Genomic DNA, 21,097 nt, shown 5'->3' on the forward strand with positions numbered 1-21,097 from the left:
CGCGTGATGATGACGAAAGTACATATGTAATGTGGTATTTCACTAGCGTTTCTCACTGGATAACATGTCCTTATAAAGACTTTGTATAAGGTAAGTAGAGGTATTTAAAGTCCTGTCTGAATTTGATACTACACCTTTGTCTGAGGAGCTTAGTGGCTGCCGTTTATGTCCGTTGTGTGTCGTGTTTTTTGCAGAGGATGTGGAGGGAATGCTACATGCTCGTCCCCATCGCATCGACCTTCACACATGTTCACTTAAAGTTATTTAAAACATTTACTAATGTTACATTCAGTCAGCACTTCAGTCTTTCTTAGTCTTGAATACAGCGTTAACTTGACATGGTGGTTTTGCAGGACTTATTGACTTAATATATTTTTAAACAATGAGGGTTTATAAAATCCCTGTTTTGTATAAATTACTACACCTAATTAGTTTAATTTTTGAACAGCATAATGGAGGTCATAATCATATTTTTATGCGTTGCAGTTTGTCATCTATCGAAAGAATCAGCAACAAATCTGACCTGGTATAAGTCTTGTCGCTTGAGTAGCTGTGGTCTATTTCATTTTATACAATTCTTTGTTACTCAAGCAGACAAAAAATGTTTGTTTGCTGAAGTGGTGAAGAAGTGTTAGAGCAGAGCCCAGCACAACATTATCTGATATTCTCCTGTATTATCTGGAGCTCAAACTGTAACATCTTTAAAGAAGAGACCATGCGGGTTCAACAGCTGGAAGAATTGGAGGTGTATCTGCAGCTGCTGCTGGTGTAAAAATCTACAGGATGTGAGGCTACTGCGTCCCACTGAACACCTGTGCTTACATTTTCTGCTTGACTTTGTGTCAAAAGCGATCTGTCACCATCCCACATCTGAGCCTGTGTGCTCTGCTACAGTGTTTTGTATCATATCAGCTTCACAGGAAACCTGCTCAAGTTGTGCATTAGAGGTGTTGATCCAGAATATAACCCAAATGTTTTCTAGTAATATATATTTTAATTTAAGTTACAGTGCCAGATTGACTCAGCGAGGCTGCTGTTGGGAAATTTGCAGACTCACATTTATATTTTTCACTTGAATTGGTAGTACAGTAGCACAGATGATTTCTAGACTTAGATATGTATAGTTGCATTCATCTCACACATCCAGATCCCAACATGGTCAGATTTAGTATAACATGGGTTTTCTGAATGAATGAATTATTTTCTGTCTTTTAGCCAACAGCCTGTGTATTGTAAGGCAGCTGGGAATGCTCATCATTGACTCTTTTTCTTTAAAAGTGTTATGTTTTTGTTTTGCTGACTGTTATAAATGCACACCAGACAATACAGTGTGTTGTTCAGACACTGCAAGCTGTTCTCACTCATTGACTATGAAAGACAGGGTTTTCTATGTGTTTGTGTGCCCGTGGCTTTTGTTGTCCCAGAGTTTGTCTGTACTTGTGTGTGGGCTCAGGTTCAGTGACACAGTTCAGTTTGCAACGTGGGGGGTCGCTGCAATGTTGAAATTCACACATGGCATATGTCACTTTAAAATCACAAACAGGTGTCCTACTTTCTGTTTTAATAATAAGAAATACTAGTTATTAAACAGATTATTGTTATGAATTGATATGAGTTATTATGAGTAAGTTATGAATGATTGTATTTCTATTTTTTATTCAATTCAGCTTTATTATCATTGCATAGATAGAAGTTGTCAGATAATTAAATGCAATCCAAACAGGCAAAGTAGTAAACGATACTAGCTATACATAAAAGAGGTGCTTTTAAAAATGTATCTTTTTTATATATATATATATATATATATATATATATATATATATATATATATATATATATATATATCTTTAGGCAACTCCATATGCATAAAATTCCAGCTTTTTGTGATTAAGAGAATTGCAAAGGTCAATGTACTAAATGTAGGTGTTCTTTGGATTTGATCAAAGTATTCTGCCATATTTTATGTTCCATAGACTACATTTATCTGTAAATAATCTGTCAGTGTATGATGAAAATAATCAGACACCTGTCTCATTAGTTGTTGTGCAGGACTTGTTTCACATCAGTATTGTTTGTAGCAGTAGTTGTTACATAGACCTATCATCATATGACAAGGTTGCAGTTTCATTTATAAGTTAGTCTAGAGATCAGTATCAAATCATGGTGCTGTAATGAGTGAGAGGAAGAAGTCGGCCTTCCTCCTGCTGGCTGCCTTGGGTTATTACCTTATTTGAAAGACAAACACAACAGGTGCTCGAAACTGATTTTTTAGACTTCTAAGAATCTAAAGAAATTGCGTAAATCAAATGATATGATATTAATGTAATACAAGGCTGTACTTGTCGGCCGACAATAGGTTTTAATTAAAACTCTCTGCTTTCCCTTTTTTTCTTTTGTCAGTTATGGCTATGAGTGTGAGCCTGCTGCGTCCTGTGCTGTGTCAGGCTCTGGTACGACAGGTCAGGTCTCCTCTTGTGTCCATCACCAGGGTCAGCGCTCCATGTCTGTGGCCCAACACTACCTGCTTCCCCGCTGCATGCAGCCGCTTTTATGCCACAAAAAAGGCGAAAGGTCAGTGAGGAGAGTGCACTAAAACTGACATGTCTACAACCTCTGCAGCTTTCTTGGCATGACTGTGGGATACGTAATTAGATATTATTTGTCTTAGATATTAGTTTCCGCTCTTCTCCTTCAGTCGTTCTTTCCCTCTTTTCATCCTGTAAGCCAAGGCAAAGGGCCAGGCAGCTAAGGTGAATATTAATTCAGCTCTGGTGGAAGACATCATCAGTCTGGATGAGGTGAAGGAGGACATGACAGCTGTTCTCAATGCACTGAAAGAGGACTTCACACGCAACCTCAGCATCCGAACCTCTCCAGGTATTCATCTTATCTCTGCTTCTTTCTCAGCCTCTCATTTTGTATCTGTCAATGTCTGCTGTTTGTTTCCCAACCTCATGGACAAAACTTTGAACTCACGTTAGGAATTTATTTCATGCAGCACTGAGAATAAATGAATTTCCCTTTTGCTCTTTGTGTGGTAAACTTTCTCCATGAACAGTATATTGTATTTTTGGATATTTATCCTGCAGCTTCTCTGAAGGTATTTCAATGATCTCATAAATATCTCACTGATGCCAGAGTGTTTTGTGAGAGTGAAACCAGTGTTCACTCTCACTTGTATTTCCTTGCGCGTTATTTTTTTTCCCTTTTTCTCAACTTTACCATTTGGCCTAGACTCCCAGCATCCATGAGGTCACAGACAATTGTTTGTTTTCCCTTAATGCTGGCATAAGCAGTACCACATAGCCAAGTTCTAAAATCACAGTTTTTTTTCTCTTCATTTTCATCTACCTGACAAAATGCCTCAGGGCGAAGAATAAGGCGAGCCCTCATGTGACCTTACCTTGACTCCAGGTTGACCCTGGTTTCCCCAACTACTTCCAGGTCATGACCCTCCCCCTCTGGCTTCTGACAAATAGGAGTCTGGCTGAGCGGGGGGGGTTAGAAGAGGGGATTTTAATGGAGCCTCTCAGGGGAGGTGGCAAGAATCTAATGTTAAACTAGAAAAGCACTCAGAGTGTGCAGACCTCCGCCAAGGTAGATCAGTCCCTGAAAATTTCATCCAAATCCATCCATAACTTTTTGAGGTATCTTGCTAACAGACAGACAAACAAACCCTGATGAAAACATAAACTCCGCCGTTCCTTGGCGTAGGTAAATATAAGTTTCTGATATTACAAAGCTGATTTTATGGAAGTACTACTTTTTCTGATGGGTGATTGTTTTCTTCTGAATATTTTTGATGTTTTCCTAAACATATATGAGAGTAATGGAGCTCTACAGGAATTTTTATCCTTTAAGATCAATGTATTTGTTATAGAAGGTACTTTAGAGAGGGGGATGACCAAAATGTTTTTTGAGGGCAGTACCAAATGTTGTACACATATTTTGAGCTAGTCTGAAAATTTATTTTTCCATTTAGATTTTATTGTAGACTTACAATTGTATTTTGAGAAACTGCCTTTGAATTTATTTGTGCATAGTGTTAGATTCAGGATTACTGATCCGAAGAGTTAGACGAAAGGGCTAAAAACTGTTTTGCTGTTAGTTGGAAGACAAATTTGCCAGAAAATTTGAGGCACTGATGTTTTCATCAAATTGAAAAAATAAATGACAAAGTAATAAATATATACGGCAGTGATGACAGTATTTCATTGTGTAATAACTACTTGATTAAGAGTGTAAGTCAGTGAGTGGAGGAACAAAGTCCAATATGGTGGCTGACAGGTGAAACAAACATGCTTCATATACAAACACGCTTCATATACAGAAATGACTTGCATATCAAAGGAACACACTGCATATAAGAGAACAAACACTAGAGGAAAACGCTGCAAATACAGAAACGTGCTGCAAATACAGAAATATGCAAAAAAACCGGAAACGCTGTGAGAAAAGAGTGCTGTAGAAACTAAAACAAATGCAAGAAGGAAATGCCGCATATCCACTCACACAATGGAAGTGCTCCAGGCCTCCAGGGGCAGCGCTGAGTTTTCACCTGAGAAACAGACAAGGGCGAGAATATGTACCTTTACATTTCTTTGTGTTCTCTCACATCAAACATCACTTCAATCCTTCCATGATAAACTGTTCTTCTCATTATTTGGAACAATGAAAACATTACTGTTAGAAATAAATCTATTTTTAAGCAGTTGGATTGACAAAGGCCTTATTTTCATTAATGACCTCTTTGACAAAGATGGAAACATATTAAGATATGAATATTTTATGATAATGAATTTATTTCCTATTTCAAGTAAAGAATACAATTCTGTATTCAAAGCAGTCCATACTGGTATTTCCTTGCTTATGAAAAGCCATCTTGGATATCAAGCAGTACAGACAGATAAACCTTGTTTAATAATTAGTGGCATTAACATTTTTAGCTCTAATTGTAATAAGCATGTACGCAATGCACTGTATGAAAATAGAAAAATCTCCCCAAGAGGTAAAGCCTTTTGGTACTCAGCTCTCTCAAAAATTGTGTGGCCAGAAGCATGGACGTTAGCATATAAATCCTCTCTGCTGTATTTTCTTTTCTCTGTATCTTTAATATTTCAATCTATAATTTCTTTTTTTCTTTTTTGTGTCTGTAAGCCTTGCATTATGTTAATTTATCTGTTTGGATGATTTTTCTTTTTGACATCTTATTGTTTGTTTAAAATTGTCCATGTTTTGTATGCATTTATATCTGCAATAAAGATTTATCTAAAAAAACAAACAAAAACAACAACAACAACAAAAAACTTAAACTGTTCTTCTCACCGTTGTCTGTTTCTTGAGTGAAAATTCAGTGCTGCCCCTGGAGGCCTGAAGCACTTCCGTTGTGTGAGTGGATATGCCACATTTTCTTTTTGCATTTGTTTTAGTTTCTGCATCACTATTTTCTTACAGCGTTTTTCAGTATTTGCAGTGTTTTCCTTTAGCATTTGTATTCTTAACTGCAGCGTGTCCTTTTAATATGCATTTCTGTATATGAAGTGCGTTTGCACCTGTCAGCCACCATAGTCCAAGACACCAATACAATTATTAATAATCAAGAAGGGTAATAATCATTACTTTGAACGGATTTATTTTTTGTAAGAATGAAAATTTTGTCAAGTTTTAAAGTAACTTCCTCGCATCAACTTCATTGAAATGCCTTTAAATAAAGTAAATTCAGTAATATTTCAACAATATTATCTGTCATTTTTCACACTGAACTCAAGTGGCTGTAAAGAACAATAGCTGCTTTAATTATAAATGAATAATCCATGTCACTGTGGATGGGATGATACTCGTGATGTGGGCAGAACATTGATCAAACTCCATCAGAGCCAAAATAGAATATTTTGAAATGTATTTATTTTAGTGCTGTCAAATGGTAACATTTTTTAATCAAATTAATCACAGGTTTGCCATGGATTAATTTCAGTTGATCAAGATTAAATATCATTCATTTTTAATCTGTATTAATCGTTTCATTTTGCATGAGCAAACAGACTCAACACAGAAGGTAATATATATGCACTTAATGTATTTATTAAACACCTTCAGCAGTTTCAACAAAACAATTTGAAACAACTGTTCCGTCTTGGGTTTTTTTTTTTCCCCTCCTATTTCCATCCAGAGGGCCAATGGGCTGTTGAGCATCTTCCATCTTTATCAGTTGGTTCTGCTGCCTGTCACTACTGGATTAACTGCCCATTTGTACATGCTCTCTACTTGAACAAACTGCCTGACATGTGTTGCCAGAGATGTTCAGTCATTCTGTGCTGCAGATGGGTTAACTGCGTTAAAATTTTTAATCAGATTAATCATGATGGATTAATCCACCTTAACGCATTAATTTTGACAGCCCTAATCTATATTATAAAAGCCAAGTGACCTCTGTGTGTGCATGTGTGCGTGCATGCGTGTATGTGTACATGTACACACAAAATCACACAAAATCCCGAAAGAGCTGACTGCTACAGTTTGTCATACTTATGTATTTTTGGTCAAGGAACAGACTAGTGAAAACGGTAAGTTGATAGGGCCAGTATTTTGGGAGATATCATTAATTTTGGAAAACAATAGCCTTACAATCGTGTTGTATACTCACAATGCTTTGGCAATGACTGCTGGACAAATATGGTACAGCATGCACGAATACACAACAACGTAAAAACTACCACATCTAGAACCCGTGGATCCCCATGGGTCAACAAGCTAGTTTATTTATAATACAGAGGAAAAATTAGAGACATAAAGCACTTTACAAACTACACAAGCTGCTGAGTGAGGAACTGATTGATGTAAGAAATAACCTATAACCGCCTGTCTAAATCACATAACAGTATCTCAAACTCTTCCATGATTTGTTGAAGCCTTTGTCTTTGTTGTTTTTTCAGATTTTTGTAGATGGTGGCTTTCCATCACTGCTCCTTGTCACAGTTCAGTGAACGTCAGTCTCCTTATTGATAAGCACTAATAGATACACATCATTATTCACTGAATCTGTTTCTATTGCACTGAAACTCCAACTTCAGTTTTCAGACAGGTTTATTTAATGTGCAAGTAAAACATGTGGATAGAAACACACCTATTGTTTTCTGTAGATTTCCTTCTGCTTTAGCCAGACATCTTTCCATTATTCATCGTTTTTCCTTCAGCTTATTTCTCCCTCCTTTCATCATTCAAACATTTCTTACTCTGCCCGTTGACCTCTGTGACTGCCTGAGTCATTTTCTCTCTGTTGTCATTCCCTTCATCCCTCCATTAGTTAACTTCGACTCATGTAATTTATGCAGTTCCTATCTTTGTTTTAACTTCTGTTTATGCATTTGATCACAGTAGTTTGTTTCTGTCAGTCTCTGCTCAGCCGTGTTGTGTATCTTGTCATTCTTTCATCCTCTTTCCTTTCCGTCCCATCATCCTCTAGGCCTCCTCCGTCCATCTGTCTATCTGTCCATCCCTCACTGCCCTCCTCCTGCCCATCCTTCCCCCTCTCTTCTGTCCAGCTGCACAGTAATCCAGGGAGGCAGCAGGACTTAGAGCTGACAGGAGAGATGAGATGGTGGAATGAAATGACGTCAGTTGTCCGAATGTGTGTATTGTTTGAGTGTGTGTTTGTTCCATGAGCCTCTCATCTGGCTCTAATTAAGCTTATGAGTGTGTGTATGTGTGGATATTGCTGTATGTGCTGTTGCCATAAATGCACGTTTTATGTGTGCATGCGTTTGTTTTGCGAGTGTTAAAGGAGTCGTATGTAGGATTGTGGCCAAAACTGGTACTGCAATCACATTCAAAATACTGTAGAGCGTGGTATCCCCTCCCCTTCCCCCTCCCCCCAGACTAGGAGTTGCCAGATCCAGCATGAGCGTCTACTACAAGGAGCTATCATGGCAAGTGACAAGTCCTACCCTGGTACTTATACCGGACTGCAGTCTCTTCACCCGAGACCAGGCTGCAGTGTTTTCTCCTGGGGCCGGGCTGTGGTCTCTTCACCTGGGCACAGGCCAGGAGAAAACACCACAGCTCGGCCTGGGAGAAGACATTGTGGCCCAGGCCCACAGTCTCACCCACCCGGTAAGAGCCACTGAAAGCCGGGGGAGACCACAGGAGAGCCGGCATCTGTCTTCAAATTCTTCCACCTCATATACATATCCTTGTTTTGTTTCTCACTTTGTCACAACGTATTTGGGAATAATAAGAAGCCTTTTAGGTTTACTAACATCAGACATTTGTGATCAGAAATGTTCCAGCTGCAGCTCAGTGGGAACTGGCAACCTGGATGCTGAAACACTACTGACTTGGTGATTGGGTGATAGGTGATGGGTGGAGCATCAGACCAAAACACACAATGACAATATAAACATCATTTAGGGGCTGACACTTAGCTTTTCAAATGCAAATATTCTGGCTGGACTACTACTGTCAGTGATGTCAGTATTTGAAATGAACATGATTCCTTAATGTCTGGTGACTGTCAGGGCCATTTTGTGATTACTTAGAACATAATTCTTGCATACAGCACCTTTAAGTGTGTGACAGAAAGACACAGATAGATGCAGATTGAAGGAGGTCAGCACTATGAATGTCAGATGACAACCAATCGGGCTTGAAAGCTACCTTTGTTTCCATGGAAACTTGAAGTGGACACTGAAAGCACTGGAAAACAACAAAAGCGCAAAATATGGCTTTCAAAGTCTAAAAGTGCCATGAAACCCTTCAATTGAACATAAGACCTATTGGATGTGAATAATAAAACAGCTTTACTGGAAAAATAGAACTGAACCGACTTACTGTGCTATTATGGAACTTCAATGACAAATCCAACTAGGGTTAGGGCTGTCATAATCATGAAATTGTAGCTCATGATTAATTGTTATGGAAATAATTACGATTAAAAATTTGTCTCTCTACCTAGTCTGTTATTAAAGTAAATGATAGTTTAATAATACTCATGTATGTTAAAAATAAGAGCCATTTACTACCATTGAAAATTAGAACATACAGCATAAATAAAAATTATGGCATATTCAGCTCCACTTAGGCACCATTAAACCATAGCAGAGGAACAAGGCTCAATAAGATGTCATCCTGAAAGGAGTACTAGTCAAACACTGGAAAAGAATGTGGAAACAGTGATGGAAATGTTTCTGTGAATTTCATCCATGCGATTTTATGCAGGTAAATGGAAAGTATTGTAATGATGCCAAACCATCATCGGGTGCTAACTGTGACAGGTTCAACCAAAGCACAGAAGACACTAAGTGGCCTTCTGCATGATTTCAAAGGTTTACTACATATCTATAGTATTTGTACTCGGCTGGAAGTGTCACAAATTACACTCACTGTCCTGCAGTTCATGAAGCCAGTTGGCCATGAAATAATGTTTTCCGATCATTAGAACTGGTGAAAAGGCATCAACTTTGTAACATACTGATGACAATAATGTCACAAAGCAATTGCAGGTTTGAACTTTTCTCTTATGTAATTTGTATATTATTATTAGTTGCGCTGCTTCATCAAATAATCTGATTTCAACACCCCTAAAGAGAGACTGCCTGAAAGATGTCCCTGTTTATGGAGTGCTACTTTGACAAGTTTAACCCACAGAGGTTGAGATTATATTTACATCCAACTTAGTTGCATTTCTGTCTAATGGCATTTATAAACTTTTTCTGTACTTTGTGTCAAAGTAATAAAGGAAACCCAACTACCATAATGACCATAATGACAAAGGTAATAATTGGTATTGGCAATAATTGACCTGATTCTTTAAAGCTGTGGTCTTTAAATGAAAGCTAAGTTTCACCAATGGTGTTTTTATTCCTCTACATTGCAATCTGTAACTGGTACATTACATTTTTTCCTTTGAAACTAAATGATAAATTGATCATATAGAGCAAATTACAGTTATTACCTTTGGCTCACCTCCTCTTTTACCATAGAAACGCACCACCAATGCTACAGTCCCAACTGGGTAAGCAGGGAGGGAGTGATGTAAGGCAGAGGTGGGGAAGAAGGAAACAACTGCGTCTGAGGTTAGCCAGATGGAGGAGGTGCAGAGGGACACATGGATGGGGGGAGGAGAGGGGAGGGGGACAGAAGTCGACTCATGTTGGCAAATTCACTTTTTCTTTTCTCTGTGTTAACATTGAGGAGAGACAAGAGATCATGGAAACTCCAATAGTCTGACAGTGGCCTTTTTTGTTTTGCCTAAATGCTCTCCTGTTTGTGGTTTTTGGTGCACATTTTCACAGTGACAATCTCTTTTCTTAATATGTCTGTCAGAATGAATTAAAGTTTCAGCTTTTACCTGTAGTATGTGTAAAGATGGTATAATAATGTTAAGTACTGAAAACTAAAACTGTTAAATAATACAGAACTGATTGATTCCAGGTCATTAAAATATAATGATAAAATGTTTATTCCTTCCTTTTACTTTTCCCGCTCCTTTCCTTTTTATCCATTATGTCATTATGATATATGCACATGAATGTCTTTTACAGTAAAGCAACAACCTTTACATAAAAAAAGAAACCGACAAATTGTATTAAACAAAACAGTAATTGAGCAATGAAAAGATAATTAGCTATAATCAGACTTTAAAACTATAAACAAGCTTTACTATAAACTATCAAAGGATTTATACTGTTCAAATTATACTGAAAAAGAGCAAGGTCTCTGTAAACTACACTTAAAATGCTTTTCATAAAACAGTATCATATTCATTTTTAGAGGTTCAAGAAACCTAATGTCAATCTACAGGAGGGTCTCTGAGGTTTGGCCTCCCCTGTCTGTTTGCATATTATTTCTTTTGGGTTGCTCACCAAAAAAATCTGTTAAATTATACTTTATATTTCTTCTTTTTGGTGAAAATCAGTTATTGAAAAAGTAAGCTGCATTTGTCATTGTTTAGGTGCTTTGGATCACATTGTAGTGACGACTCAAGATGGGAAGTTTCCTCTCAACCAGCTGGGTCAGATCTCCATGAAGTCACCTCAGCTCATTATGGTCAACATGAGCAGCTTCCCTGAGGTAAGAGGAGCTCTCTCACATACACACACAGACACACACACCCCATCTTTACTGGTATCTGTTTGTCTCGCACAGACAAACACACAGTAACTTAAAGCTTTGTAAAAATAATCGAAAGCTATGAGAGGATAGCTGGTCCTCTGGAAGAAAAGTGAGCCAGAGCAGAACTCTAATCCCAGATCTCTATGTAAATGAAACCCGACCTGTGCCTCCCTCCAACTGTGTCTCAGAAGCTAATTGATTGATCACTCGAGGAGCCCTTTGTTCTGGGGTGAAAGATAGCAACAAGAACCTAAACTTTCTGTGTGTGTTAGTGTGTGCAACTGAGATGTGGTTATGTCTGCGAGTGAGTTGTCACAGAAAAGGAAATGACCTCATTTTACCCCCAGGTTAGGAAGGAATGGATTAGTTTTCTCTGCTCACTTCTTTTCTCTCTCAGTTCTCCTTTTTTGTTGATAGAGTTCTGAAAGAGCTCCGGAGAGAAGTTTGTAGTGGTGAGACTTTGCAGTCGCGTGGAAAATCAAAATGAGATTTTAAGCATTTAACAAAACAATAACTCATCATTTATTAAAATACAGTATCTGTCAGTCTTTGCTCGCATTATCTAGTGGATGTCTAATTTTCCTGACAGTATTTTAACATCTACTCCAGTTATTGTAACACACATTTTTACAAATGACCCATCGTGAGACCAATAAAAGATCATCTTAATCTATCTTATTTTTACCAATAATAGTCAGGTTTAATTTTTAGTCAAAGGGTTGTTCCTCTGCATCATGTAGTGGAAAGCTGACCCTGTTTGCAAAAATTATATGAAATGCATTGCTGGTACAAAAACAAGTGTTTCCACATTGATTTTGACATTAATTTAAGTAACTTGGACGTATTGTATGATAACATGTAAGGACTCAAACTGCATAAATCTGGCATGAAAACAAAAGAAAAGTAAAGCAGCCTCAAGTACTGCTTATTATTAAGAACATGTACATTTTTCACCACGTAATCATGCATGTAATGTTTTAATTTGTTCTATTGGTTTGTCTTTTTGTTACACATTAATGTGGGCAATTCTTCAGAGTGATGGGCTGAACTGTGGCTGAATAAAAATGAACACTGATCAGAGACAAACACAGCATTTGGTGAAACCTTGTATCAGTAGCTGCAGGAGAAGAGTAGGAGAGTATGCATCTCATGTTGCAGCAGTTACTTTACAGACCTTTGCTCTTTTTGAGAAACACTTAAGTGGCTGAACTAAATTCTACATTCAAGAGGTTTTATTGTCATATGCACATAATAAACAACAGTTACACTGGATAATGAAATTCTTGTGTGAAACTGAATAAAATTAAATATAAATAGAATAAAAATAAGTACAAAAAGCATTAAGTGAATTAACAGTGATTGAGAAAGAAACCACGCACAAGAAGTCATTATATACAAGTCTTATGTTAAATCAGTAACGTTCAGTACTTTATGCACAGTACTTACACAGCAGTGGCTGAGGATGACGTCTACTAGAAATAGGCAGAAATTATATTCTATTCTTTGAAGATTATGGGTCAGAAACCCAAGACATTCAGGAAACAATATGGTATTAGTACTGTATTTAATATAACAAGTACCAACACAATGGAAGAGGGGAAAAAGGTGAGCTCTGTCAGAGTTGAAGGTCCTTGTGTTTTCACCAGAAAGGAATAATTATTTTTTTATATGAATAGATGACCTCCTCAATTGCACTGTTAAAGGCACTTTCTTTCTTTTGCAGAAGAGTGTTGCCAAAAGTGTGAATAATATATATATTTTTTAAAAGTTTCATATTTTGACAGATGGTGCAATATGAGTCATGATTTTAGTTTTAATGTTTGTATTTTATTGTAACTGAACAAATGAATGCAGGAGACTATGCCAAGATTATGTTCCAGAGAATATGATGTATAAGCTGTGGCATTTATTCATTATCTATTATTGTATATTACAAGACAATTAATCTTTTTGAAAATATTCCAATTCCTGGGATTTAGATATTGCACTTCTGATGATATTCGGTGACTTCTATATTTGTCCTGGTCACCTGTTGTGACCTGACATTTGCTTATTTCTCCTCTGTGTATCCTTTTGAAAATACACACGTAAGAATGTCCACAGATCTGTGAGTTCAGTCTTCTACCTGAAATGGGCTGAATGCTCCTCAGATGAGTCCATTTCCTTTCCAGAAACTCTGACCACAGACCACACACCGACAGACACGCTCATGCACACACATGTTACTGTGTCGTGCCCTGTGTTACCATGTCCCACACTGAAGTCCTCAGTACCCAGAGCTAATCGGCTTATAATGATGCCTATCCATTACCAGGCGCTCCAGAGGCCCCGCCATTGTTTTCCATTCATTCATTAGCAGCCTGGGAAGGCACAGTGGAACTAACAACAACTACCAGCATGCTTAGATCTGGGGGCAGTTGGTTGTATGTGTGTGTGTGTGTGTGTGTGTGTGTGTGTTTAGGATGGGATTCAGGATGTGTGAGTATGTGCGTGTTTAAGAGTCGGTAGAACCACTTTGTTAATAAAATGTTTTCTTCACGACTCCCTTTTAAAACACGCAAGCGTTCCCCTCCGCTCGCCTCTTTGCTTTGAACCAGGCCATCAGCGTTTGATGTTAAACTTCAGTGTAATTCTTCTTCCTCTCCAACATATTAACCAGAACCTGCCTGGCCTGCCTTTCCAAAAAATTCCCCTCGGTTTTCCATAACCGCTGGAGTGGTCGTCGGTCGGAGAGGGGAAACGGTGATGAATTTGATGCTGAGAACAATCAAACATAGGTATGAGCTGAATCTATCACCCAGCACTCAAAGAGAACAACCAGAGAACAGGAGGAGGCCTGCACTCCGGATGATTTCAACAAACCAAAAGAAATGAGACCCCCTGAATTAATTTAATGCACACAAATAAATTCCTTTAATCTCACCGCTATTTCTTTTTCTCAGCGGAAAAGGCTTGAAGGAGCTGTCGAGAAAGGGGGGCAGGGTACAAATAGAGGAAATGATATGCTTTTTTTCTCCTCACATGCACATTTGCACCCTTTGTAAAGCTCAGCTAAGGGAATTGTCATGCGGTTGCAGAATTGGTTTGAGGAGTGTGACTATGTTTTCAAAGGATTTGGCTTTCTCCCCTTTGTCTATATGCACTGTTTAGCTGTGGCTCTCTGGTTCCAATGTAGTGTTTGTGGACCGAGGGATTGTGTTGTACATGGTGGATGAAGTCTTTATGTTTCACATATGTGACTGCTGTTTTAATATTTACCACTGAGTCCCATGTCGGCTAAGCCTCTTTTTCCTTCTTCCAGCTGGCCCAGAAAGTACAAATTAAACTTAGAATTAAAACTCTTAAATCGTTAATAAGGAGTTATTATATGTTTGTAGACCAACATTTTGCAGAAGCTCTTTATAACATCTTTATTTAATCCTGTGTTGTGTTGAGATTTCATTTAGCGTTTACAGCACAGCTGCCTCTCCAGTTTAGTGTCCACATTGATGCTGGATCACTCTCCCCTCACCAAACTCTCCTCATCGCCCTTCGAATAGTTTATTCCTTGTATAGATGACAGATGGTGTTTGAAAAATACTTATTTAATTTGTTTAAAAATATATTTTTAGTAAGCCATTTTGGGCAGCAGCTGAGAAGAAGAAAATGTATCTCCTAATTTTTTCCGCAGAAGTGGCTTTTGGTTGTAGTTCAATGTGTTTAGTTCAGAGTTTTTAATAACGGCTCGTCAAGACATTCAGTGTTGAAATTTGATCAATTAATGGGAGTAAAATTGGAAACTAATTACAATTTCAAGAATGTATTTAATGCTCAATTGAAAAATGGCTAGTTTGATAGCTGAATAATTGTTTTCCTAGATTGCCAGGAATTTGCTGGTTTCAGCTGCTCCAATATGACCTGTGCTCCATTTTCCTAATATAAATGTTAATGGTAATGGGTTTTTGGGTTTTGACTTTAACTGTAGGGAATTACAAGGAGCTTCTTTCACCATCTGTTTTGACTAAAAGATTCATCAAGTAAATATTCAGCTGATTAATGGATAAAGATACTGATTCTTAGTTGCAGCTCTAATTGTAATTTTTGGCTTCAATCAGACATTTAGGGGTTATCCTATGAAGAGACAATTAAATATTTTCATTCCCTTCCCTACATGACTAAAAAAAACTGCTACACTGTTGTTATGCTGTCACTGAACTATGTGTTCATTATCTCAAAAAATATGATAATGTAATTGTACAATGACAAAAACATCTTTATATAATATTGCAGTCACAAACAAACGTAATATTTTTTCAATGTGCTGCATTAGTACTACACTTTAGAACATAATGTGAGCAGAAGTAAACAAAACAAATAGAAACATTTGAGTTGTTGGTTGATCATTAAATGATCAAAAAGCTGCATTTACATTTGGAAGTAATGATAAATGTATTAACGCATGCAACTCAAACACACATTTGTGCTTTTGTTTGTGCACGTATCCATGTATCATACACCAGCACCAGACTCTCCTCTGGGGTCACCAGGGGTCACTGCCCTGCCCTGCAACCTCTCAGTCCTGTCCCACAGGGCCCAGAGCTGACAGTGGCCCAAGGCACTTCCACACATGCTCAATACAGTGTGTGTGTTTATATGTGTGTGTATAGGTACCTTAATGATTGCCAGCTGCACTTGGACCACTACCTGCAGTTTTAGCGCTGCTTTCCATTCACTCCAGTATATATGTTTTTGTGTGCATGTGTGTGTCCCCAGGCTACAGCGGCCGCCACTCGTGCCCTGAGAGAAAGTAGTATGAACCTAAACCCTGAGGTTGACGGGACGATCATCAGGGTGCCAGTCCCCAAGTGAGTCGCACACCTTCTCCTTTCATTTCTACTCTTTATTTTTTTCCAATGTGTTACACTGCAGTGACATAACCAAGCAAACAACAATACAGAAAAAATAAATAGACAGTAGTAAACAATTAATAATGTCACTACATGACAGGCAAATACACAATGGAGAGAGATTAGAAGAAAGAGGACAGGAGGAGACAAATAAAAAAAACATATCACAGTATAGAGATGATAGTAAATAGAACTAAAAGATAATGGGGAAAATAAAGGCAAAAATATATATAAAGACAAAAAATATACACATTCTAATGTGGATGATTCACGAGTCGCTGCCTTTTCCCTGCCAATGGAATAGAGTAGAGTAGAATAGAATAGAATAACTTTGTCATTTGTAGAAGTGAATGTAAGAAAATTCAGGCATGGTATCTGAGTGGACCTCTATATACACTGAATTTAGTTTTCAGACACATTCCTCCTTTTTATTCCTATTTATACACATCAGTAATCATCTTTAACCAGGTACAGTGATTACATACTGAGTCCCAGGTACACTTTATTTATCAAGAATAAATCACATTGTCACAGTCATTTCAAGTAAAAACATTTTATTCCAACCTTATGGTCAACGGTGTAAAATATACAAGTAATGCTTAAAAGGAGTTCGAAGAATAAAAAACTATTCATACAAACATCCATTACATGTGCACCAGTACACACATACCTCTCATGAAATCAATGTTAAAGTGTGCCCATGTACCTATACAGGATGCTAATATAATCAACTTTATCTACTCTGTTGGAATGTAATTCCTTAATTTATAAAATGTATAAAACATGTCACAAAGTGGAATATTAAACTCCCACAACACAACAAGTTAAAACTGAAGTGGTAAAAGAGTTAAAAGTGATTACAGTGTAAAATAGCTTTGGGCAGTATCGCAACACAAAATCAGATAATCAACTGATAGTACCAAACCAAACACATTATATCATTTATCCATTTATTGATCCCATTTATCCCTCCATTAGGCCATTGACAGTAATATTCCCATCGGTCATCAGGACTCCTGCTCTCATTTACTCACATGTTGATGTATGTTGATTTGTTTGGGTTTTTTTTGTCATCTTGTGTTTAATTTGATGGATTTACCTCATATTTCTGATTGTCTGGACAATTACAGTATTTCTTGGTCATATTTCAACCATAACGAATATCCTCCTATTACTGATATAATTGCTCTCATAAATAAGTCTCCTTGGGCTCTTGTATTTGCATTTCTCATTATTGTTGTCATGTAAAAATGTAATCAGATAAATCTCTGAATGAATTAATTGCTGGATAAATTCATCCGTCTCTTATTCTTTTTCTGATTGAACCTGAAGTCTGACCCTTAGTTTTGTGTTTCAGTCTATTCATAAATCCAGCGTCTCTGTGCTCAAAGCAGTTACTGACAGATTTATTGACTTTTGCTTGTGGATGTGTAGAGACCCCCAGTGTGTTGGTCTGTGGGTGGGGTCATTCTCTCTCCCTCATTCTGGCCATACCTCGCTCACTCTTTCTCTGTGTCTTACTGCCAAGTCAAACAACCTCCTACAAAACTATCTGTCACTCACTCACTAAACCACTCCATGTGTATATACAGTCTCTGTTTTACATATACACACATGTGCGTGTAAGTCCGCACATATAAATGCTAGTGTGTGTGCGTGTGCACGTGTGGAGCAGCAGGTGTTAGTCTGGCAGAGGAGGGACACAAGAGTCAGACTGCTTTCCCCCTGCAATCAGTCTCGGCACGCTCCAAGCCTCCATTTGCATTTCCAAAGAGAAGGCGCTCCTTGATTGGCCCTGGAATCAGTAATTAGGCCGTATTGTTTGTGGTAAATAGACGCTGTACTTGGATTGTTTGCAAATAGTCCCTGAGGCAGAAACAACGAAAAAATGCCAATTAAAGACTAAAATGGAGAGTGAAATGGGAAGTAGGATTTTCTGAGTGATTAACAAATGCAAAGTGAATACAAAGTTGTAGGAACGATGGAGGGTACAGCTCTGGTCCCAGACTCTGTGAAGTGATCAAACACATAACATCCCCATACGCCTGAATGTAATTTCTTTGTGTTTGCACAGTTATATTCAGTTCTTTAATTTTTAGAGTGCTTACCAACAGCAAATACTCCTGGTTGTGTGTTTACATCTTTGTATTCAGTTGTATTTAATGATGAGTTTCCTTATCCCCTCAAAATATTTGCACACATTCTCTAACACTCATAGTAGGTGATCTGGTTTTAAAGCTATCATATGTAACATTTTCAGATTAAAATGTCTAAAATGACTCAGCCAGTTTTAGCTATTTTAATCTCATCAGCTCCAACATCATCAAAATTCAGAAAAATCCATCATTTTATTCAATCCAACAAGTCTGTTTCGTTGTTTTTTATTTATTGTTTGTCTCTACCTTCATCATTTTGAGTGAAATTACATATTTTGGAAAATATGTCACTAGTCTGTAACAGATTTCCTCATCTCTAAACATCATTTCTGGACTCCTATGCTACTTCACAACATAGTCAAACCAATACTTTTAATAGGTTTAGATTTGACAGACAATTAGAGGCAGAAATCATCACCGTTAATTTTAACACTAGAAGCACCTGTGGCTGTTTTTGCAATTGTGCATCACTATGTTTTAATAAAATAACACCCCCCCCCCCCCAGTTTTGGACTTTTCCTAAAACGTTGTATTCACTTCCTTCTGTTAAATGTGATCAAGATGTACCCAGATTTACACTTGGAACTTCCACCAGGTAAAATGCACCCCTACTGAACGGCATTAATTTAGATCTCCCCTTTGTTAGTATGTGATTTGTTATTTTTTTTTAGCTTCATTCTCAGTAAGAGAGTTGTGAGCCGTACAAATATTCACTTCATTTACCTATTTCTGTTACCATTTGTATAGACAGCCATGCAAAGTAATTAGCATTTTTACTTTTAAGGCTTTGACTTGAATGTGTGAGGTGCTGTAAGATAATAATGCATTAAATTATTACTAGCTCATTGATCCGAGTTGATAGAATGGGGAGCTGAGCTAAGATTACTGGTGTAACACACAGATTAGGAAGAAATAGAATGGCCCTCATTTTGTTTTGTATTGAAATCAAAAGTAACACGAAGGAATGCATTCATTGTTATTTTATATATGTCTTTGAAAGGGCTTTACATCATTACTGTATGACTTCATCCCATTCACATTACTTGATGACTTGACTAAGCTTACTGGTGTAACACAAAGATAAGGAACAAATAAAATGACCCCATTTGTTTTGTATTAACATTGACGTGGACCGTAGACTTTTACACAGGACTGAACATGACGGTTTATTGCGACTCTTTGGTGTCCTGTGTCCGGATCTGCTGAACTCCGGTCCCTGTGGTCAGAGTCTGCGCAGAACTTTCTGTCACTGTGTTACAGCGAGGGGGGGTGGTCCAGTGGGGGACGTAAAGTACCAGAAAGACCTTGTTAGTGTGTGATCACAGCCGGACCTGGTTCTCCCGTCATGTCCCTGGTGTTTCAATTGACCGGGTTAACGCTTGGCAGTTCTGTTGTAGGTAATTAACATAAAATCCTAGCAATTAGGCTGCACTGTTATCTGTTATGTTTTTACACAGACATGCTGTCCTTTCTAACCTGTGTGCACTTCTTATGTATTTATAAGAATGTAACTTTGCTTGTGTTTGTATTAACCATAGACAGATGTTTTCTAAATTTTCTGTTTTTACACTTTTTAAAAATCCTTTCTTTCATCTTCTTGCCTCAATCTTTGCAGAGTAACACGGGAACACAGAGAAAACCTCACCAAGTTGGCCAAACAGTTCAGCAACAAAGCCAAAGACTCCCTGAGGCGAGTCCGCACTAACGCCATCACACAGGTCAAAAAGGCCAAGGACGGACACTCTGAAGACACCGTACGACTAGTAGAAAAACAGGTATGAGCTGGTAGTTTTACACTGTGGTCCAGTGAGCTTTAAACAAATTCAAGTTTGTCTGTATTAAAAAAGATAATGGTTTATTTTATTTTCTTTTGCTGTTTTAGATTCAGCAAATGGCCGACAACATTACTGTTGACATTGACAAACAACTTGCAGCAAAGACAAAGGAGCTGCTCGGCTGACTGCAACAGTGAAAAGAAATACACAGGTTTTATTTTTGATAATGTATCATTGGGTCATAAAGTTGTAATCTATGGATGGACAGACATACATTCACAGAACAACATGTCAGTTTTATTATCTTGACAAAGGACAATGATTGGACAAAATTGGAGTCTTTCCTTATGGCTCCTGCTCTCACAGTGCACAGTCTGAAAGTTTCACACAGACGACTGATTATTTTGGTTCTGTTGTACATGTTTGGCTTCCCCTTGCGGACACTGGTCTTTTTTTTTTTTTCCTGCCCACATCACTGGCAAAGATCTGCTCCTCACTGCTGGGTCATATCTGTGTTTAACCGTCTATGCATAAACAGAAATTGGCACGGCAACAACAACAACAACGACAGACTACCAGTCACCTCCTTCCTCCCCTGTTACTCTTCCTGTCTTCAAACAAACACCAAGGGAGGGACCAATGGACTTTTAATGGGATTTGTGGGCCTCCTCCTAATCAAACCCTTTGCCACAAGGGCTGTCTGTTTATATAAAACAAGCGCACCCGTCTGAATGTAAACTGACTGTGGGTTTTCTACTGGTGGCAGGAGTGAGAGAACGGGAGAGAGTTTGTTCCAGAGACGTAGGACCTGACTGAACAGATATCATTAGCGTGTTGCCAAACATTTGTTTCACATTGATTCGAAGTCTGTTAAAAATGCACTCAAGAGGGAAAAAAAACTGTCTGCATTTCTGCCTTTCTGTTCATGTCTAGGATTGATAATATGGCTACTCTCTTTAAACACAATAAAGCCAGGAAAGTAACATTATTGATGGACTCCATTAAAGAAATGCTGCTTTTTACCATGTGCGTCATCTTTCTCTCTGTTGTTTTCTTTTCTTTTCCTCCTCTTTTGGTCTGAAATCCTCCCATCCACCATTAGTTTGAGTGATAATGGACTTTTCCTGTGTACAGACCTTCAGGGCCTGGCTTCTGGCACCACACTTGTCCA

At 37.9% G+C, this 21,097-nt stretch overlaps 1 protein-coding gene across 2 annotated transcripts; it reads left to right on the forward strand.

Moving 5' to 3' along the window:
• Positions 1-4: 4 nt before the first annotated feature.
• On the forward strand, positions 5-20,949 carry mrrf (mitochondrial ribosome recycling factor). Of its 2 annotated transcripts, none has more exons than XM_030150782.1 (7): positions 5-90; positions 2,401-2,571; positions 2,725-2,877; positions 10,949-11,067; positions 15,862-15,953; positions 19,767-19,926; positions 20,034-20,949. In XM_030150782.1, the coding sequence occupies exons 2-7, from the start codon at positions 2,403-2,405 to the stop codon at positions 20,109-20,111; spliced, it is 771 nt and encodes a 256-aa protein (XP_030006642.1). In that variant the 5' UTR covers positions 5-90; positions 2,401-2,402; the 3' UTR covers positions 20,112-20,949. The 2 variants fall into 2 exon arrangements, with proteins under 2 accessions (XP_030006642.1, XP_030006643.1); XM_030150783.1 differs by lacking the exon at positions 5-90 and adding an exon at positions 240-259.
• Positions 20,950-21,097: the final 148 nt, after the last annotated feature.

Source organism: Sphaeramia orbicularis, chromosome 12 (assembly GCF_902148855.1).
Source record: "Sphaeramia orbicularis chromosome 12, fSphaOr1.1, whole genome shotgun sequence".
Lineage (NCBI taxonomy): Eukaryota > Metazoa > Chordata > Actinopteri > Kurtiformes > Apogonidae > Sphaeramia > Sphaeramia orbicularis.